Source organism: Setaria viridis, chromosome 1 (assembly GCF_005286985.2).
Source record: "Setaria viridis chromosome 1, Setaria_viridis_v4.0, whole genome shotgun sequence".
Taxonomy (NCBI): Eukaryota; Viridiplantae; Streptophyta; class Magnoliopsida; order Poales; family Poaceae; genus Setaria; species Setaria viridis.
Genome location: NC_048263.2, coordinates 9,548,269 through 9,570,021, shown reverse-complemented (window position 1 = coordinate 9,570,021; position 21,753 = coordinate 9,548,269). Strand labels below are relative to the sequence as shown.

Below are 21,753 nucleotides of genomic sequence, written 5' to 3'. Positions count from 1 at the left end.
CTGCTGTTTGATTGTAAGACGTATTGTTGAAGGAAGCATCACTTCCTTCAAGTGTGTCCATCCTATTTCAAGTGTCTTGTCAGCTGTGTTAGTTTATTGAGAACTGTTTGATTTTTCAAAAAGAAGAATAATACAAGCATTCGGTTCTCTCCTGTCCTCAAAATGAATTCTCCTCATCTCATAAGAATGTAATCAAATCAGTGCATCAGAGAAGAGCATTCGATTTTTATGGGCTTGGGCTACTTACTTCACTAGTTGAGTACCAAAAGAACACAATGAATTGGTAAACAACTACGAGGAGTCGCACTGCCAATGCCATTACTGGCACAAACGGAACGTGACAGCTAATGATCAATTCATTCGGTTAGTTGAGTTTTGTTTACTATTTACCTCTGGCAAATTAACTTTTCGTGCAATCACATCCGTATAAATATGCCCACATGCTTGCTGGATCGTGCAACACACTGACACACCACTCCCGCGGCTGTGGCCATCCATGGCTGTGCGACAAGCTGCTGCTGCTGCGGCGGCGGCAATTCTTGTGGCAATAGCGGCGGAGGCGGCGAGTGTGGCCGCCGGGGCCAAGGTCCCGGCGATGTACGTGTTCGGCGACTCCACGGCCGACGTGGGGAACAACGACTACCTGCCGTGGAGCATCGCCAGGGCCGACTTCCCCCACAACGGCGTCGACTTCCCCGGCGGCAAGCCCACCGGCAGGTTCAGCAACGGTCTCATCGGCGTCGACTTCATCGGTGAGTAATACAATGGCCACTGTAAATACTTAACTACAACGCTCATGAAGACAGCTCACAGAACAATGCAGCAAATTAAAACTTCGTTCAGAAATATTGATGCAGCAAAAGTGCGTTGAATTTACAGCGGTTGATACTGATTTCTGCAACATTTCTCTGACAGACAGATAAGCTCCGATGAATGAAATTTTGAACGGATGCGTTTTGTTCTTGTTGTGATAAAAATTTTCAGCCATTGCCATGGGGTTCAGCAGGAGCCCACCGCCATACCTCTCACTCTTGGCCAATGCTGCCAACAGCAGCAGTGAGATGACGAGGAACATGACGATGGCAGCTGCAGCAGCCTACGCTACCGGAGCTAACTTTGCTTCTGGAGGCTCTGGCCTTCTTGATTCCACTGTATGTCCACCTGCATATTTGTTCCATCTCTCATTGTTCATTCTATGTTTTTTGAGACTTGATCTTATCCTCAACAGATACCTTAAGTGACATCATGCTATAATTTATGATTAATCAAAATCTCAATTAACTTGGTTTAGCTGTCTAGGAGGCTTTAGCTTTTTTAGGCTTATTTTTTTTAGATAAAGGAACAAACAAGGTTCCAGCCTTTTACATTGTTATGTAGCAACCTCCAAAATTATTACATCGTAGCAAACTTAGGCTTATGGTACGCTTCAAGCACTATATGTGTGATGACTGGACACACTTTTTGGTAGTAATGACTGGACGCACTTTTTGGTACATAAATCTTTAATGGTAACTGTACATCAAGTGAACTTTTTGGTACATAAATCTTTAATGGTAACTGTACATCAAGTGATTCATTACTACCTAAAGATGAAAAGATTGGTCACAAAAGTTCAACCGAAATAGCATCTTTTGTACTCAGCTCATGAATTTGGTGAAACGCATATGTGATTGTCAAGAATTTTTCTCCCTTACAAATTAAATTGCTAGTACAATCAACATTACCTAGTACCATAATTACTCCGAAGAAAACCACTAACACCAAAATTCCAAATGGTCAATACAACAGGGATCTACAATCAGCATGACGCAGCAGATAGAGTACTTCTCAGACCTTAAAGACCAGATGTCAACCAGACTGAGTGCTGGCAGAGTGTCAGCCTTGCTGTCAAAATCCATCTTCCTCATAAGCGCTGGGGCGAATGATGCCTTCGACTTCTTCTTACAGAACAGATCACCAGACTCCACCGCCATTCAGCAGTTCTCTGAAGCTATGATTTCCACGTATGATAGCCATGTCAAAGTAAGAACTCTAGTCATCATACGTTATCATACTCGGAAGATGGAAGTCAGGAGCTCTAAGCACAAGAGCGAAGTGGATGCTTTTATCAACTATAACTGTATCTGTATATTTACTTTTCTGCAGACACTGTACAATTTGGGAGCGAGGAAATTCGCGGTGATCAATGTGCCACTAATTGGGTGCTGTCCATACTTGAGAAGCCAGAACCCAACCGGAGAATGTGTTGAGCCCTTGAATCAGTTGGCCAAGAGCCTGAATGATGGAATCAGGGACCTGTTCAGCAATCTCAGCTCAGAAATGCACGGCATGAAGTACTCCATTGCCAGTGCTTATGAGCTTGTCTCTAGTTTGATTAAAAAACCCCATGCGGCTGGTAAGTTGCAAAAACTGAGCAGGAGTATTCTGGATATGAAACCCACACATCGAACATTGTAATAGCACTGATTTGTCGCATCTTTCTCCAGTATTTCTGCAGCGTTGATCACTTTTTCCCTGCAGGGTTGGAGGAGGTGAAGAGTGCATGCTGCGGTGATGGCAGATTCAATGCTGAGAGAGGGTGCACCCCCAGCTCCAGCTGCTGCAGTGACCGCAGCAAGTACCTCTTCTGGGACCTTCTGCACCCTACTCAGGCTACTTCCAAGTTTGCGGGCCATGCCTTCTATGATGGACCAGCACAGTTCATCAGTCCCATCAGCATCAAGCAGCTAGTTGAGGCATAACACTCCCGCATCAGAACAAGGATTAGGCCAACACATATTTGAGCACCTTATGTAGACTTCCTATCATTCTACTCTGCAATTCATCTGAAAACCTACACGAGGGTGGAAAAAAATTGTCCAAGTTTTCTGAAAAGAGTAAATACAAATGGTTGTTGGCTCGATGCATCAGGTGATTTATCTGAAACCTCATCAGGCACTGGAAGGCTGGCAAGCCATCGCGTCACCCTATCTCGCTTTGCCACAAGACGCCCTTTGTTCCTTGTGGATAGCCGAAGGGGGCTCCCCATCCGGCTCAGAACCTCTTGTGCCAGCTCCCGCACTTTGGGTTCACCTCGGACATCACTGTGCTTCCCAATGCCACACACAACAGACACCTCCAACGGTAACGTACGGCCCTTAATCACATCCACCCACTGCAGCATCAACACATAGGCAGCAATTGTACTGAATCCATGCAGATTCAGCTTCACCTCTGTTTCAGACCACTCCATTGCCTTGTCCAACACTGACGAGGAGGCTAGAAGCTCGTGCACCAGTTCAGCTTCTGATGCTAGTGTAGATACAGACTTGAGCTTTTTGACCAACCCGGTCGTTGACAGTGGGAGTGAAGGATTCAATTCTTGAACCACTGAAGCAAGCGTGGGACATGAATTGAGCACAAAGTTGTATGCTTTTGTAGTTGGCACAATGCGCAGTTTTTTCATCTTCTTTAACCATGCCAGCATCTTGGAATGATCACGGCAGGAGCTGTAGCATGAAAGCACGATGTTCGCTGCGCCAGTGCCCAGGCGGATACCAGCATCTGACATGGATGCAATAACCCTCTCCATCTCAACTAACGAACCTGACTTGCCATAGCATTTCGCGACCAATCCAAACTGGAAGGCTTCAGGCTGGTAGCCGAGAGAGACCATCTCCCTAAGCGCTTCCTCAGCCTCAGTGGCCAGACCCATCAGGCACAAGGATTTTATCATGGCTGTGTAGGTCTTGTGCCTGGTGAGCGGCATTGACCGTAGCTCAGTGTAGAAATCCACTGCCCGATCTTTCAGCCCACGCGAGGAGAAAGCAGCCATGAGATCACAGTAGAAGAGAGCCACCTCATCGGTGGACTGGAGGTGCTGCGAGATGGAGTCAGAGATCAGGGACCTTGATTCTCCTGTGCTTCCATTTACTTCAAGCAAGGCAGCAACTGCAGCAGCATGAATAGAGCTCCATTTGAACCACCGGGCCATTGTGACTGCCTCATAGAACTGCGATAACAATAAAGATAACAAATTCGACGAATCAGATGATAATTTTTACTGCGAAGCCCATTTTAGATTAGAGTTCAACAAGGCTAGACCTTTCAATATGTCCTTGGCATGCACATGCACAAATTATGAAATGACAGTTCATCATGAAATGGTGAAAAAGGCACTCAGACACTACAGTGTTAGATTGATCTCTTTCCCGATTGGCCCAAAGGCCAATCAGGACCTTGATCTGCGCCCTGATCGGGGGCGCTTACCCTATCAATGGGTAGTGGGCCCCTGTCGCGCTGCGCTATATAAACAGGGTGGGGGACCCGGCTCGGCTCACGAGGTTCGCCGTAGCCAGCCGCCCCACCGACATACCTACCGATCTAGGTTGCGCAGTAGCGGCGGGAAGCACCACCGCCACCTCACCGCCGACCGGAGTCGGCACTGCGCGTCGCTGCCTTGCGCAGACTCCGTCAACAGAACCCGCGATGGCCAGCAGCTCTGCTGCTCCCACCCCTAGGGGTGAAGGTACCCCAATCTCTCTCACTCTCACACTACGCACTCACCAGGAACTCCTTGTCCACTCATGTCTCTCTCGAACCCGACTAGATGTGCTCCAGTGATCCTAGGCTAGGCCCTAACAATGGTATCAGACACCTCCTAGAAGCTATTCTAGATCGGGAAAAGCAATAGATCGAGAAGAGACGGCCCAGGCCCAGGTTGCGGCCTGCAGCCGCGCGCCGCGCGCCGCGCGCTAGGCCGGCGACGAGCCGGTTTTTAGCGGGCCATTTTCGTGGGCTGGCTACGCAGCGCGTTAATGGGCCGCCTGCGTAGCGCCTAAGCGGGCCGGTTGCGCCGCGTTAGGCCGCCGGCGTCGCGCGAGCGGGCCGCGCGCGGGAACGGGCTGTGGGCCGTTTTCGCGCGTGGGCCGGTTTTCGCGATTTGCACAGTAACTCCTGGTATTTTGTTTTTTCTATTTTCAGAAGCATTTAATTAATAGTTTTTACACAGTTTTAGTCTCTAATCTAATTTGAACCAACGGGATAATTTGTATTAGAGATTAATAAAGTTTTGTACAGTGTCTTGCTTCTGAAAATAGATTTATTTCACAGTTTCCGCTGCAAAAGTCATTTTTATTGCTCCATTTAAATTTAATTTTGAACCAACGGGATAATTAAATTTATGTGAGAGCATGATAAAGTTAATTAGATCATGGTGCTGTTATTTTCTGACCAACGTTGTTAATAACTGTATCATGATTTAAAAAGTTATTTTGATGCTTTTATTTCTATTTCTGCCCAACGGTGATATAGTTTTAAATTGCATCAACAGTTGTATGTTTTATTTTTTGACCAACGTTGGAAATGAATCATGCAATTGTCGTTATGATCTCACTTATGGATTGTGAATTTCAGGATCATTCAACTTAATGGCGTGTCTCAAAGAGATACCCATTCTCAAAGGCAACAACTACACAGAATGGAGGAAGAAGATTGAGTTCTCCTTCGTTTGTGGAGAAGTTGACTGGGTGCTGACCACACCGCAGCCACAAGCTCCACAGAAGCCAGTGAGGGCTGATGGTGATGATGATGCTGCATGGCAGCAAAAGGAAAGGGACTATGCTCCACTGGAGTTGGCATACACCCTTGAAAACAAACAGTGGACCACTGCCAACAAGAAATGTATGGCTTTGGTAAAGAATACGATTGAGCCTGCCATCTTGGGCTCGATCGCAGAGTGTGACTCCGTTTCAGAGTACCTCGACAAGATAAGGAATCAGTTCACTGGTTCCTCAAAGATATATGCTACTCAGCTGTTCAAGCAGCTGGCCACAGAGAGGTACAATGGCGGAGGGACTGGCATAAGAGATCACATCATGAGGATGTATAACTTGGCAGCACAGCTGAAGCCTATGGATCTTGAGCTCAAGCCTGGGCACATTATGCATTTGGTTTTTGCTTCTCTGCCTAAAGAGTTTGACACTTTTGTTGTCAATTACAACATGCAGCCAGAACAGTGGGACATGGAGAAAATGATCGCCATGTGCGTGCAGGAAGAGGACAGACTTAGATCCTCACATGGTGGCTCATTACACTATGTTAAGGATAACAGGAAAAAGATTGCTAACCCCTCTTTCAAGGCACGTGGAAAAGCTCCTATGCAACAGAATCACCAAAAGCTTCTCCCAGTAGACAAAGATCAATGTCTACATTGCAAGAAAAAGGGGCACTTCAAGAAAGACTGCCCCGACTGGTTAAAGTCAATAATGGCAAAAAGAGGTGAGAATACTATTTCTTTTGTAAATGAATCCTTGTATACACAGTATTCGAAATCTACTTGGTGGATTGACTCAGGTGCAACTGTTCATGTTGCAAATTCTTTACAGGGATTCCATTCGACGAGGACTACGCAAAGAAGCGAAAGATGCGTTGAAGTCGCAAATGGAGTCCAAGCAGAAGTTGAAGCTGTTGGCGATGTCTCTTTAGAGCTAGTTGATGGTTTCATGCTTGTACTTAAAGATGTGCTTTATGTTCCCTCATTACACAGAAACTTAATAAGTATTTCACGTTTGGACCATGATGGTTATGAATGTCATTTTGGTAATGGAAAGTGTGCCATTTGGTTCGATAATGCATGTGTTGGTGTTGCCATCCTTCACAATGAGTTATATTTATTATCATTGCGTGAAAAAGTTAATTCTGTGTGTGATGTGAATATGAATGTATCCTCGTCAGAGACAGAAACAAAGAAAAGAAAGAGAACTCATGAAATATCGTCGAAATTATGGCACTGTCGTTTAGGCCATATTTCGAGGGGGAGAATAGAAAGACTAGTTAAGAATGAAATTCTTCCTCAATTAGAGTTCTCAGACTTAGAACAATGCGTTGATTGCATTAAAGGAAAATTTGTAAAGCAAATTAAAAAAGGCGCTAAACGTAGCACAGGAATTTTAGAGATAATCCACACTGATATTTGTGGACCTTTTCCTGTGAAAAGTGTGGATGGCTATGACTTGTTCATAACATTCACAGATGATTACTCCCGTTACGGTTATATTTATCCTATCAAAGAAAGATCAGAAGCGTTGGATAAATTTAAGATATTTAAATCTGAAGTTGAAAATCAGCATAACAAAAGAATCAAAATAGTAAGATCCGACCGTGGGGGGGAGTACTATGGTCGGCATACCCCATTCGGCCAAGTTCCTGGACCTTTTGCAAGGTTCTTGCAGGAAAATGGCATAGTAGCCCAGTATTCAATGCCGGGCGAACCTCAGCAAAATGGAGTAGCTGAAAGGCGTAACCATACACTGATGGATATGGTGCGCAGCATGATGAGCTATTCCACCTTACCATTGGGACTGTGGATAGAGGCGCTGAAGACTGCCATTCACATTCTTAATAGAGTACCAGGTAAGTCGGTGCCCAAAACACCGTACGAACTATGGACAGGAAGAGTACCCTCACTAAACCACTTACGTGTGTGGGGGAGCCCAGCTGAGGCCAAAGTGTTTAACCCAAACATCGGGAAACTAGATCCCAAAACAGTAAGTTGCCACTTCATTGGCTACCCGGAAAAATCAAAGGGTTTTCGTTTCTACTGTCCAGACAGATTCACAAAGTTTGTAGAAACGAGACAGGCGATTTTCTTAGAGGATGAGATGGTGAGGGGGAGCATGGTAGCTCGAGAAATTGATCTTGAGGAGAAGCGGGTGTGTGCACCTAATCCGATGATTCAGGAACCATACTTCTCACTACCTATTATTCCCGCACCGATAGTTCCTGAGGTCGTGGTGCAAGCACCCGCTACAGTCCCTGATATTGTGGTGCAAGCACCTACTGTGATTCCACCCGTGGAAACGATGAGTGAAGTTTTGGAACATGTCCTTCAGGAGCCAACCGAACCCATCATTGCACACGAGGAAGAGTTACAGCAGCCACCTCAGAATAGTGTGCCACAAGCAGAGGCACAGAATATGCCTGAAAGTGAGGGGCCTAGAAGGTCTCAAAGGGTCAGAAAATCAGCCATCCCTGATTGTTATAAAGTTTATAACACAGAAGAAGTTCATATAGAAGGTGATCCCACTTCATATGAAGAAGCCATGAAAAGTGTTCACTCATCGAAGTGGCTAGAGGCCATGGAAGATGAGATGAAATCGATGAGTTCCAACAATGTTTGGGAACTTGAGGAGATTCCTAAAGGAGCTAAAAACAGTAGGCTGTAAATGGGTCTACAAGACTAAACGTGACTCCAAAGGGAACATAGAAAGGTATAAGGCGAGACTTGTGGCAAAAGGTTTTACACAAAGAGAAGGAATAGATTATAATGAGACTTTTTCTCCTGTCTCATGTAAAGACTCCTTCAGAATCATAATGGCGCTAGTTGCACATTTTGATTTAGAGTTACATCAGATGGATGTAAAGACGACATTTCTAAATGGGGATTTAGAAGAAAACGTCTACATGAAACAACCAAAGGGTTTTGTCATGGAAGACAAAGAGAATATGGGATGTCGTCTAAAGAAATCCATTTACGGATTAAAGCAAGCCTCTAGACAGTGGTATCTAAAGTTTAATGATATAATAAAGAAATTTGGGTTTCAAGAGAATATAGAGGACAATTGTGTCTATGCAAAGTTCAAAAATGGGAAATACATTTTCCTAATCCTGTATGTGGATGATATTTTGCTTGCAAGCAGTGATATCAGTCTTCTGCAAGAGACAAAGAAGTTCTTGTCCTCAAACTTCGATATGAAGGACCTTGGTGAAGCAACATATGTTTTGGGCATAGAAATTCACCGAGATAGATTGAATGGGGTTCTAGGGTTATCGCAAAAGGCATATTTAGAAAAGGTTCTAAAGAAGTACAATATGCATGCGAGTAAAGCCACACCTACTCCTATAGTCAAGGGCGACAGTTTTGGGAATTTTCAATGTCCCAGGAACCAGTACGAGATCGATCAAATGAAAGCGGTTCCATATGCTTCAGCTGTCGGAAGCTTACAGTATGCCCAAGTGTGCACTCGCCCTGACTTAGCTTTTGTCACCAGGGTTCTCGGTAGATATCAAAGTAATCCAGGCATAGAACACTGGAAAATGGTAAAGAAGGCGTTGCGCTACGCGCAAGGCACGAAAGAACTCATGCTTACATATAAGAGATCTGATTCCCTAGAGATAAAAGGGTATTCAGATGCAGACTTTGCGGGAGACAAAGATGATAGAAAATCCACGTCTGGATACGTATTCACTCTCGCAGGAGGAGCTATCTCATGGAGAAGCTCGAAACAGAAAGTAATTGCGTCATCAACGATGCATGCAGAATTCATAGCATGTCATGAGGCCACGGGGCAGGCAATGTGGCTAAAGAAATTTATACCCGGATTAAGAGTGGTTGACTGTATTCACAGACCACTAAAGATGTACTGCGACAATGAACCAGTAGTATTCTACGCTCACAACAACAAATCAAGCAATGCTTCCAAAGCCATTGAGATAAAGTTTTACGTTGTGAAAGACAGAATCCAGGATCACACTATAAGTCTCGAGCATATTAGAACAAAAGATATGCTTGCGGATCCGCTCACGAAAGGCTTACCTCCCAATGTGTTCAGGGAACACTTAGCCGGCATGGGTTTAAGGGAAAGCCTATAATTCCTGGATTGGATAAGGCCCAAAAGAAACAGAATTGTTTCAAAATAGAGAGGTGTGTTGTAGCTGTTGATTCTATCGGCAATCAAGCTGTGACGACGAAACATGCTCTACATATTAATCTATGATGAAACGAATAAAAGTGAAAAGTATAAAGCTAAAAGTAAATGATGAGATCAAGGGGGAGAATGTTAGATTGATCTCTTTCCCGATTGGCCTTTGGGCCAATCAGGACCTTGATCTGCGCCCTGATCGGGGGCGCTTACCCTATCAATGGGTAGTGGGCCCCTGTCGCGCTGCGCTATATAAACAGGGTGGGGGACCCGGCTCGGCTCACGAGGTTCGCCGTAGTCAGCCGCCCCACCGACATACCTACCGATCTAGGTTGCGCAGTAGCGGCGGGAAGCACCACCGCCACCTCACCGCCGACCGGAGTCGGCACTGCGCGTCGCTGCCTTGCGCAGACTCCGTCAACAGAACCCGCGATGGCCAGCAGCTCTGCTGCTCCCACCCCTAGGGGTGAAGGTACCCCAATCTCTCTCACTCTCACACTACGCACTCACCAGGAACTCCTTGTCCACTCATGTCTCTCTCGAACCCGACTAGATGTGCTCCAGTGATCCTAGGCTAGGCCCTAACATACAGTAGCTGGAATTCAGAGCTAATAGCTACCAAAAGTTGAATTGGTTGCTCATAGATTATGATGCTACTTCAAGGACAGGACAGGCATCAACTTTCTGCACACAAGTCACCAAATTATGCAGGGGAAAGAATCAAGACGCTGCCTTGGTACGGCTAGCCATAAAGACGTTGGAATTCAGAGGTAATAACTAGTGAAAGTTGAATCGGTTGCTCATAGATTGTGATGCTACTTTCAAGGACAGGAATGCATCAACTTTCTACAGACATGTCAGTTGTCACCAAACAATGCAGGGGAAAGAATCAAGAAGCTTTCTTGGCACGGCTAGATTCACACGGCTTTCCCCCAACGAGAGATGTGCGAGCAGGATGCAGAGGTTCTTATTAGCTCAGAGAGAGGACGCGGGGCGCACCGGGATGGCGAGGGGGTCGGAGTCCATGAGGAGCCTGGAGAGCGCGGCGAGGGCGGCGCGCTCCGACTTGGTGCCGACGTAGCTGCGGATGACGCGCTCGGCCGCGCCCGCCGTGACCGTGCGCTCCAGCTCCGACATGAGCCGCCGCTCGCTGCGCCAGCTGGAGCCCCCGCCCGACGCGACCCGGCGCAGCGACGCCGAAGCCGCGGGGGAGAACCTCCGGCGCCGCGCAGCCGCGGCCGGCGCCGGTGTCGATAGGGACGCCACCGCTGGCATTGCTGGTTGGACGGTGGCGGAGCAGAGCTCAGAGCTGTCCTGTGTCTTGGAATCGGATGAGATGACGATGCCTTATCGTATATCAGCACAGGCCCTACATACGAATATCTGGTCAAATTAAATATGTTTTACAAATGGTCAAATACTCTGATTTCTAAACACTCAAGTACATATTCTCGAAAAAAAATACTCAAGTACAAGTATAAGATATGTTTAAACACTCTGATTTTTAAATTCGGGTACATTAAAATTGCAGGGAAATATAACATGTAAGCTGAAACTGAAAGCGATGGCAACCGGCACATTTTTAGATGATTCTTTGTCCAAAATAATGCTTATATTTGCCACTGATTTTCTACTTACAGTTGAAATGTGGGGGGGAAATTGAATAGGTCCAAAATTTTCTACTTACTGTTTTACATCTATCGTGGATTTGCCAATTTATTTATCGTGTATTTCATTTTTGTTTAAGCAGCTAGCAGTACCAGTATCAGTGCCAGAAGCAGGAGACGATACTCGCCGCCGCCGATCGTCGTGCGAGCCCGACTGCCCGAGCCGGCATGAACGCCGCTTGGCTAGGCAGTGGACACGTCCACCCGCGTCTTCCAACGCCTCCATCGCCTCCGCCACGCACTCGTCGGAATTAACCCAGCCGCGCGCGGCACCCCGCGCCGGACGGCGGCGGCATCGTTGTCGAACGCCTCCCGGCAGTAGTTCCAAACTCCATTGACGTCGCAGAGCTCGAGTGCCCCGCGCCACGCACCCGCCGCCTCCCGTGGCGCGCCACGCCGAGCGGCATGGCCCCGGCTGTTAAGCTGGCAGGGACTCCCGGCGACGCCACTGGCGCGCCGTACCGGCCGACCGAGTGCTGGAACATGTAGGTACGGTCGCCGGGGACGCAGAACGGGAACCGGCGCTCCCCGGCGGCGAGGAACGCCGGGCTCGGGGGTGGATGGTATCTGATTTCTCGTCCGGGGGTGGACGGTAAATGAAATACCGGCCACCCCCTTGGCCTCTCGTGGCCGTGGGATCAGACTCGTGCGGCCGAGATCGACTGCAGAGCCTCGCTGGCAACGCCGGCTCCTGCGCATCGGCATTGCCCGCGCGAGCAGCGCCACCGAGGTCGGTCGGCGCCGGAGCTGGCCGTCGAACGAACCACGCGGTCGTGACGGCGTGGGGACGGCCGCCTCCCTGAGCTTCGCGCGAAGGGCCACCTCGAAGTTGAAGTCGTCTGGGAAACCACCGCGTGGCAGCGGCGTGCGGGAGTGCGGAGACTAGGGAGAGAGAGCCGCGGGCATCGGGACGCAAGCTAGCTGGGAACGGAAGTCGTGCTCTGCTCCGGCGGCCTTTGCCCGTTGCCCCGGCCGCCCGTCCGCAAGCTACAGCGCTGCTGGCTCCTGCGTCGTCCGTCGCCATGAGGACGCGTGCATTGCCCGTGTGCGCGGCCGTCCAACCCTTTTGTATGCACCGCCACAGAGCGCGCCGGCACCGGAGCAGCTGACGCCGAACCGCACGGCCGCGACGGCGTCGAGCCGGAACACGCCCGCCGCGCACCATCCTGCCGGGGACCCGGGGAAGTAGGTAGGGACATGCTTAGGCAAGAACAAGAAGCTGGACAAGGCCGACATGGTGTACAAGTCCATGGTAGGGGCTGGGATGAAGATGGAGGCGCCGGCGTATACCACCTCTGTCAGGGCGTTGTACAAAGAGGATTACTAATTATCATCAGAAGATAATATTTCAGCACATTCGAACAATAGCTGCTTGCATATATATAACTTTTGAAATACAAATGAAGTATACATATGGGGTCCACAAAAATTGCAGGAAACAGAATTCCTCACTGAAACAGCTGACTGATGTATACAACCATGTTCAAGAAACCGGTGGTAACCTGTACAAACCACCCTTGAAATCTGCAAATAGTTCTAATGGAATCTGGAAACAGGGTAAAAGAAGGTTCCAAGTACAGGAAGAAGACAACAGAGGATGGTTACAAGATCCCTCCATTCTCAACCTTTTTTCTTAAATCTTGTACGCAACAACCTCCTGGTTCAGGCCAGCTTCTCGCCTGCCGTAGTTTCCATTTAAAAAATCAGACATGAAACAATGTCATCAGATACTAACAGCTCGCCTCTTCAATCTTATGAAAATTCAACAAAACTGGAACAAGAGCAGATTAACAGGGGCAAAAAGAAAAAAGAGGAAGAAAACAAAGTAGATTATAGCAAAAAAAAAAAGAAAAGAAAGAAGAAGACCAAAACAGCTGCAGTTACATGAAGTTATGACTGATTGACTGTACACTACAAGGCACGCTCCCCCAGCAGGATGCTGCAATTACACTCTGCATCAAGCACCAACATTGGAGTAACTATTATGTGCCCTTCAGCGACCTCTCTTCAGGGCTGAAAGAAAACCTGTCTTCGCTTTGTGGCGACCCTCAGTGTCAGTTCCCACCTGTTTCAAAGTGAGGTGAGAATCATGATAGAGCATTACATTCGACAGGATACAATAGCGAGGACAAGCTGAGCAGGGACCAACTTTTCGAGTTACAGAAGAAAATCACGATAACTATATCTAGACATGTGATAAGCCGGTGGTGAGAACCAAAAATGCAGAGGGCTAACCTCTTTGGAGAGTCTCTGAAGAATTTCCAGTATCTCAAAGAAGTCAGGCCTTTCAGCTGGATCTCTATGCCAGCATTTCTGAAGCAACTCGACGAGCTTGGGGTGGGTGTCTTTTGGGATTGTTGGCCTAATGCCCTGCAGAGAATGCACACAGGTAAACGGAGTTCTTCATAACGTGTAAGTGAAGAGTATGGTCTACCAGCCCAAAATTTACCCAAACTACTATGGACTGTAAAAATCTCTAGAAAACCCTGTAAGCACTGGAACAAAAGTTGTTTTCTTCAAAAGAACTGGCCATATCAGTTTCACTTAAAAATAGAAACTGGTCCTGGCTAGCTGTTTTAACTTGTTGTATGTACAGTGAACTTGTTTATAATATATTGTATAATCTGTTAATAAACAAATGCACCACAAAGGAAGACAATCCAGTACTTAAATGACTCTTCCTTGAAAGAGCAAAGCCAGCATCATTTGTAAAAGACTCTTCCTATAAAGAACTGCTCCCCTCCCTCTTCCCAAGTCTCTGCACATGTCCTTACCTAAAATAAGAACTAAAGAAATACAATGTCTTCTAGATGTAGCTGTCTATGAACTCCATGAAGTTATATCCTTTGTGGGCGTACTAATGTAACTGTGGAAACCAAGCAGAAATGTTGAAATGCGCTTACCTTCTGAACAACACCAATTGCTGCTTGCAGTGGTGTTAGGTACTCATAAGGGATCTGAGAAATTGAACAGTTATCGACGTCAACCTTCACAGACAATTATATACCAACTAAAAGTAAGAGAAATTGAGGGACTAATCATGCCAAAGAATACAAGTGCCATCACCTTGCCGGTTAGCAGCTCCCACAGGACAATTGCAAAGCTAAAAACATCTGCTTTGTGATCATAGGGCTTATGTTCTATGACCTGAAGTTTCAACAAAAGCATCTGTTTGTTAGGACAGACAAATAGGCATTACTTTCTTATGAAATATGCATGTGGACGATGTACACCTCAGGTGCCATCCAACGGTAAGTTCCAGTCTCTGCAGTCATCACTCCAGATTGATCTTTCACACGAGCAACACCAAAATCTGCAACCTTTACAACCTGCAAAATATATTCCTTTCAGGTTTTGAGATCTAGTGATACCAGCAAAGATCTATGTTCACATTCTTATAATTGAACAAATAATATGAATTATGACTTTATGAAAAATTAAAGCTGACCTTGTTTTCATCCATGAGAAGATTTGCAGTCTTGAGGTCACGGTGAATTATGTTATTCTGATGCAGATAGTTCATTCCTTTAGAGATGTCAGTTGCCACTCTTAGAATTTCTGGAAGCTTGAAAGCACTGTTCTTTTTATGGAGGTAATCATAGACACTCCCTCCTGACATGAAATCTAAGACAAGGATATGCGAAAAAAGGTGTAAGGGGATCAAATAAGAAATTTATTGGCATGGCTACTACAGAATAGTATACCTGTTACAATATATAAGTTTGGTTGTCTTGTAGAGGCACCGATAAACTGCACAACGTTCCTGTGACGAACCTTTCTGCAAGCATGTATAAACCAAGAAACAATTACATAATTATCAAAGTTGATAGGCAGATAAGTTTAATTTGTAAAATATAGAACCTACACTATGACTTGAAGTTTTCAATACTAGAGAAATTCATAACAAATGGAGATGGAACCATTTCAGTAAAGCTAATGTCAATAAACAATTTCAAACTAACCTCATAATGTACACTTCCTGTGCAAAATCTTGGTACATATCCGCACTGATTCGCTCAGGCATCACTACTTTAATGGCAACATCCTGACTGCAGTACGATCCACGGTACCTACGGAAGCCCAGCATCAAATTCAGCTCTGAATTTTCTTCTATTTCCACTTTATGACTAAGAAAAACTTAAAACTTTGCTTCAGATTGTACTTACAGGTCGCCATTTGATCCAGAAGCAACTTTGTTTCCAAATTTGAGCAGTTTCAGATCAATTTCCCAAACATCTGCACCATCTGTTGGTATTTCCACACTAGTAGATGGCATACTTTCTCCACCTTGAACTTGTGATGACGGTGATGATCTGTTAGATACAGGGCAAGCCTGTGCCTGTACACAACGTTAACTTAACACAGTTAAACACTTGCTTGTAATTTCAGAACATCAGAATAAATGTTTTTAGAAGCACTGCTGTGCACATGTAACAATAAAAGTATACATTTTTCTGGTGTCATCAATGGTTGAAGACCGCAAGACCTTTTAAATTATTAGATCCCAATAGGTGATCTGCTTTAATAAACTAAGAACTTCTCTAGAAATAAGAGGACAATTTAAGTAATACCAAGGTAGCCAAAGGCAGATTATATTTTGTATGACTGGAGTTTCTAATTTCACAAAACGAGGGGAGGAAATGAGTACCTCAATTTTGTGAAATTTCTGGAGTAACTTTCCTTGTAGCTCCTCAGTACTCTAGAAATTTCAGGAAAAGAATATATTGTTATTAACAAAAAATCACACATTACTGAACTAATAGAATACTTAAAAGCAAATAATCAATTGCAATGATGTACTGAAGCAAAGAGGAACTCCATACCCCAAGATGCCACCCAGTAACAACAAATACATCCAATGAGTAACCATCAATTGTTGAAAATGCATGTGCTTCTTGGATGTCAAGACCGAGCTCAGCAAGCAAACATGTCAGCTGCAAATAAACGGATAAATGACAGCATAAGACCGCAGGCAGTTGCTGACAAAGGTCTACTCTGGAAGTGACTTAACCTGACTTCAACTGATTTATTGTATATTGTTAATTTCTTTACCCTATTATCAAGATTTTTATATAATATTTAGTTTTATTCATTGTGCTTATTGACTAGTACATGCTAGCTTCTAAATTTACTGAATTTGATTATCCCTATTAACTGTATGCGTTGGCTAATTGTGAGTAGCCTTAACTGAGAATTGCACATTCCAAGGAAAACGAAGATTGCCTACCTGACTAAGAAGTTTTGGCTTATCAACTGTTGCAAAAGTTATCTCATGCATAGGCCTGCACCATTCAGAACAGAGAGAACTATCAAGTAGCAGAGAAATTATCTTCTCAAACTGTTTGTATATCAACAAGATATATGTCCCTAAATAGTAACTACTTCAGGTTATGTGCTTTGTTTTTTTTTGAAATAAAAGGTTATATGCTTTGGACAAATGAAGGCTTCCAAGCATGACCATTTAACAGTTTCATACTATGCAAACAAACCAGAACGAAACTCAAAGATGCTAGCTCAGGTGAGTAACCTTGATGGAGATATTTGGAACCCCAACCAAGTTTAAGATATATGTCACCTCAAGAAAGTACAAATTTTCTTGCATTCAGAAGAAAATTGTACATATCCTAACATCTTAAATAATTGTTTTTAAAGAAATAACATCTCAAGCCACATTGGGAGCTGATTTGCAGCTAAGCATTAGCAAATATTGTATATTGCAATCATTTGTTTAGAGTAACACATGTAGCCATATCTGTCATTTTCGAAATTGCAACATCAAAATATCACAAACAATATATTGAGGTCCAAAAAGGTGAATTGCTTCATTGTTAATCTGCCAAGAAATCCTGAAATGCTACTTCTTTTCTCGAGGAATGGAAACACTAAACCGAAAAAAAATAGATCAAAAAGCAAGCACGACACTATAAGCACTGCAAAGGAAATTATTTACCTGGAAATGAGATGTACACTGTGATCAGTATCGTTGGTGCTTCTTACATCACCCTCACTTGTTTCAAGCCCAAGCGCCTCTAGATTGGAGGAAGAACCAAATGCAGGAGGTGGGTGGACCCTGAAGAATTGTACACGTCACAACATTAACAGGCCAAAAAAACACGAAGAGCTATATCAGTAGAAAGCTATCAGTACATAAAAGAGATTTTTTTTTATCTACAAATATATAGGTCATACGTACAACTGACTCGGCAAGTGATTAGAAGCAACCATCTCCATGTCAGGATCGATAGAATCACCCATATCCCCGTCAATAATTCTAGAAACCTGATGATCAACCATGAAACAAACAGGTTTGCTTCAGAAATCATAGATAATCACATATCAGGTTAATACATGAAATGCCTTTAATAACAACAAAAGAACAAATGATATGCAAGCTCTTGTAAACTCCGGCACCATCGAACAGATCAAGAATGAACATATTGGTGAAACGAGAACAAGAACAACCAACAAAAAGGTGCATCTTTACAATAGCTCTACTCGTTGGTATGATCGAACATGTCAAAAGAGTTGCTAAACTCCTGGAACAAAGAACAACATCCTAAAAATTGCATCTTTTTGCGAGATCTATTCTTCCGCATATATATGATCGAACAAGTTACTTTGGTACCTGCTGGTCAGAACTCAGAACTCAAAAGACGTTGCATAGATTCCTGAACGAGAGGAGCAAATGAAGGACGCGTGTGGGGCATGCAACTACGCAATTAAGCATGTGATGATGACAGTGGATAGGAATACGATGGGTGTGGATCTCTGACCTGCACGACGCGCACCGACAAGGCGGGCCGCCGCTCCGGGTCGCGCGCCTCCTCCAGCAGCCGCTGGTGCGTGACCACGTCGTCCGCCCTCTCCGCGTTCACATCCAGCGCGTACCTGCGCGGCGGATCGTACGCGCGTCAGGCGAAGCAACGATCGCGACAGGAAATCACCGGGGGGCGAGCTGCGGCGGCGGCGGCTCACCGTGCGGGGAGGCGGTGGAAGTGGGCCCAGAGCGCTTCCTCGAAGGCCGGCGAGATCTCGGCGGGCGCGGCGGCGGAGGAGGAGGAGCGCAGGCGGGCGAGCACCTCGTTGTATACCTCGAGGCGGCGGCGGCCGTGCTTGTCCGCCCGCCGTCCCCACGCGCCAGCCGCGGACTGCCGCGGCGGCGCCGGCGCCGGGGGATCCTCCACGGCCATGGATCTGATTAATTAACTACGAACGTCAATCGAGAAAGTCGACTCGCAGAGGCACGAGACGGCCGTGCTAGCTGCTAGTGCCCTTGCATGCATGGAAGGTGGTGGCGCGCACGTGAGGAGACGGCGGCAAAGGCGAGAGCTTTATAGCGATGGAGAGGCAGCAATAGAGAGTAGTGACTCGGAGTCGGAGACGGACGCCTAGGCGAATCCAGAGAGGAAAAGAGAGGCTTCCTACAAATTCAACCTCGGATTAACAAGAAACCAGAGAAGATTTTGGGAAGAAATTGCTGAGCTCTAAATTTCGAGTAAATACAGTTTTTGGAAATCAAATATTTGGTATACTAACTGGTTTTTGGAGATAAGGTTGTCTGAGGTGGCTAGCCCACCCCTTCTTTGGTAGGATTTGGATTTGGATGCCCACGATGATGAATGAATTAAATAATCGGAGAAACTAAGTCAAATGTGATGTGGCGAATTGAAAATGATTACAGGGACAACAAGCCACTGTTTTTCTCCCCCTTGTTCATGAACAGCAGGTCAACAACACCCAGCATCACACACATGGACATCTGCTAGTGCTAGGTCTACAAGGCGTCTGCAACCTGCAGATGTGCATGAGGAAGAGTTCAAGACTTTTGGCTGTTATTGCTAATGCGTTGGTTAAGGCACGGTTGGGATTCATCTCAGATTAGCATTAGCTGCAGGTTCATCCCTCCTGGACCCCCAACGAGCTGACTAGATGGGCACCCAACTTGGAGTAGTATGGATTTTTAGCGTCACAGGACAGCATGATATTGTAAAGTACTCCCTCCGTCCTTTTCTACCTATTGTTCTCGTTTTTTTAAAATTCAAATATAATCAATTTTGACCAAATACATAAAAAAATATTAATATTTATGATACATAATTAGTATCATTAGAGACCAACACGCTTCGCACGATGACAGATATTAAGAGACAGGTGAGTACATGAACAATAGTTATTTAAAATTAAACAGCTGTTTTTGGAACTTGAGCACCTGCATGGATGAAAAGCAGCGTCTAGCTTACACTGGCTACTTCGGTAAGTTCATGAAATTCGGACAAATTAAAGACAGATCACCAAAAAATCACTAGGATTAGCCACCAAATCATGACTTACATTCTCTGCTCTGGAGACGAATTATAAGACTAGTTAGAATTCATGAAAAAAATGGAGAATGGTAAAGGATATAAGGCTCTTTCAAAGGCAAAGAGAAAAAAAGAAACACGAGAAGAGAGAGTAAACCAGCAAAAAGATAAAGCTATGGGTCACTTTCAAAATTAATATCCCACCGTGTAGAGGTAAAATATGAATCAAATCAAATGGAGTTAGATACTAGATATGAGTGTTGCATGCATGAATGAAGTACTGCATTACCTCGATCAACCTCATTCTGGATGAATTTGTGTACGCTGTCAAAAAAAGAAACCTAGAGGAGGATATGCCCGTACCGATCCGCCGCATCACAGCACATCCACATCAATATATGAATTAAGAAGGCGATTAGTTAATTCATTAATAATAATCTATTCGAGGATAAGCATTGCTACGCGTGCCCACATGAGTGAGTTAGAATATGCCTGTGTTTCTTGACGGATCATACGGTTCTCCGCATCTCAAATAGCTCCTACTTTAGCTCCCGTTTGGTTCCAGGAATAAAGTTTAGTCCTATCATATCGAATGCTTAGATACTAATTAGAAGAATTAAATATAGATTAATTACAAAATCAATTGCACAGATGGAGACTAATTCGCGAGATGAATCTATTAAGCCTAATTAGTCCATGATTTGATAATGTGATGCTACTATAAACATGTGCTAATCATGAATTAATTAGGCTTAATAGATTCATCTCGCGAATTAGCCTCCATCTGTGTAATTAGTTTTATAATTAACTCATATTTAGTCCTCCTAATTAGTCTCCGAAGATTCGATGTGACATGGACTAAACTTTAGCTAAGGATCCAAACACCCCTTTAATTGAATTAATCCAGAGATGAGGTGTTGGATGAGCACTCCAGCCCAGCACCGGATCCGCTGGTTTATCGTTGTCTGACTTTCAGAAGGTACTGGTACCAAACCAGTTAGGAAATCAGACACCAGAATTGGTTGAGACACGAAGAGTATTGCAAAGTGTGCACCTGTTTAAACACCATTTTTTCTTATCCTACATAATATAATTATTGTCATATATAATAATTTTTTAAAAAAATCTCTTTAACCAAACGACTGGTAAAAAAATTGCTGCAGATTTCCAGTCTCCCCCACAGTTAATTATCTGGTGGACTGTGTTATTGTTTCCAGTAATTTTTTTATATATAGTTCAATTAGGGTGTCTGTCCACAATGAAAGATTTATTGGCTATGAAACAAGTACAAACCAGATGATTGCAATAGGACTAAAGGCACATAAAAAAAGGTAATACTACAAAGTTACCAACATATTGTGTCTTGTAGCGGAAAGTACAAAGTTACCACCAGCTAGGTGTTGAAAACATGAATATTCTTACAAATCATACCAAGTTTTATTTCAAATATCTTGAAAAAAGATCACCATATTTACATAGGTAAGGTTATGTTATGCTTGACACAAAAAAAAAACCCTCCAAATTCAACCTGTTCGAGATATACAACAATGACAATGAAGGCACAAATGTCTTTGGTTAAAAATAACTCCAAGGCACAAATGAAATAAAGACAAAGAAAAATAGACAAGGATACATTTTCAGACATATACATCCAAAATTATTATCATTATTGTATCTCATGAACTGGCGCGATTTTGGAGTTGATTTCATAATATAACCTAGAATGCATATGGTGGTTCTTTTAACAAATATTATTGAAAGAGAAATATATGATTTGGGAACCTGTTCTAAATTATACGCCGTTTTGAATTCTCTGGATACATATATTTTAACATGTATCTAGACATAATGTAAGGTGCAAAGAAAAATCATACATTTAAAAAAATTTAAAATAACATACAATTTGAAATAGTAGGCTAGCCATATCATGTGAACCATTGGTACTAGCATATGCATGCGTCATGCATGAGGTAAGCACCAAAGTTATTCTGAAAATAGAAGATAAAAGATGTATGACACGTGGTGTGATCTTGGGTGCATATGGGTGGCCCCGGCCCCACCAGATGTCGACATGAATATACTACATGGAGTTGACTAGAATTGTAG

The 21,753-nt window shown here is 44.4% G+C and overlaps 4 protein-coding genes across 5 annotated transcripts; 2 read left to right on the top strand and 2 right to left on the bottom strand.

The window, feature by feature from the left end:
- The first annotated feature begins 150 nt into the window (after positions 1 to 150).
- On the top strand, positions 151 to 2,925 carry LOC117841387 (GDSL esterase/lipase At5g55050). Of its 2 annotated transcripts, XM_034721741.2 has the most exons (5): positions 151 to 752; positions 985 to 1,151; positions 1,789 to 2,022; positions 2,146 to 2,395; positions 2,521 to 2,925. In XM_034721741.2, the coding sequence occupies exons 1-5, from the start codon at positions 497 to 499 to the stop codon at positions 2,739 to 2,741; spliced, it is 1,128 nt and encodes a 375-aa protein (XP_034577632.1). In that variant the 5' UTR covers positions 151 to 496; the 3' UTR covers positions 2,742 to 2,925. The 2 variants fall into 2 exon arrangements, with proteins under 2 accessions (XP_034577632.1, XP_034577631.1); XM_034721740.2 differs by having other exon boundaries at positions 1,789 to 2,395.
- LOC117841386 (pentatricopeptide repeat-containing protein At2g17033) lies at positions 1,612 to 11,002 on the bottom strand. The gene is made up of 2 exons (XM_034721739.2): positions 10,680 to 11,002; positions 1,612 to 3,991 (listed from the first exon to the last, which is right to left on the bottom strand). Exons 1-2 carry the CDS (start codon positions 10,953 to 10,955, stop codon positions 2,834 to 2,836), a joined length of 1,434 nt encoding a protein of 477 aa, XP_034577630.1. The 5' UTR covers positions 10,956 to 11,002; the 3' UTR covers positions 1,612 to 2,833.
- LOC140222214 (uncharacterized) lies at positions 4,283 to 6,633 on the top strand. Its single transcript, XM_072292402.1, has 3 exons — positions 4,283 to 4,507; positions 5,395 to 6,258; positions 6,366 to 6,633. The coding sequence occupies exons 1-3, from the start codon at positions 4,468 to 4,470 to the stop codon at positions 6,410 to 6,412; spliced, it is 951 nt and encodes a 316-aa protein (XP_072148503.1). The 5' UTR covers positions 4,283 to 4,467; the 3' UTR covers positions 6,413 to 6,633.
- Positions 11,003 to 12,703: 1,701 nt separating the features above from the next.
- On the bottom strand, positions 12,704 to 18,807 carry LOC117841385 (serine/threonine-protein kinase STY46). The gene is made up of 16 exons (XM_034721738.2): positions 18,323 to 18,807; positions 18,121 to 18,235; positions 17,541 to 17,626; positions 17,298 to 17,417; positions 16,575 to 16,629; positions 16,171 to 16,281; positions 15,996 to 16,046; positions 15,514 to 15,686; positions 15,310 to 15,417; positions 15,052 to 15,125; positions 14,796 to 14,971; positions 14,581 to 14,676; positions 14,414 to 14,494; positions 14,251 to 14,304; positions 13,583 to 13,717; positions 12,704 to 13,412 (listed from the first exon to the last, which is right to left on the bottom strand). Exons 1-16 carry the CDS (start codon positions 18,535 to 18,537, stop codon positions 13,341 to 13,343), a joined length of 1,722 nt encoding a protein of 573 aa, XP_034577629.1. The 5' UTR covers positions 18,538 to 18,807; the 3' UTR covers positions 12,704 to 13,340.
- Positions 18,808 to 21,753: the final 2,946 nt, after the last annotated feature.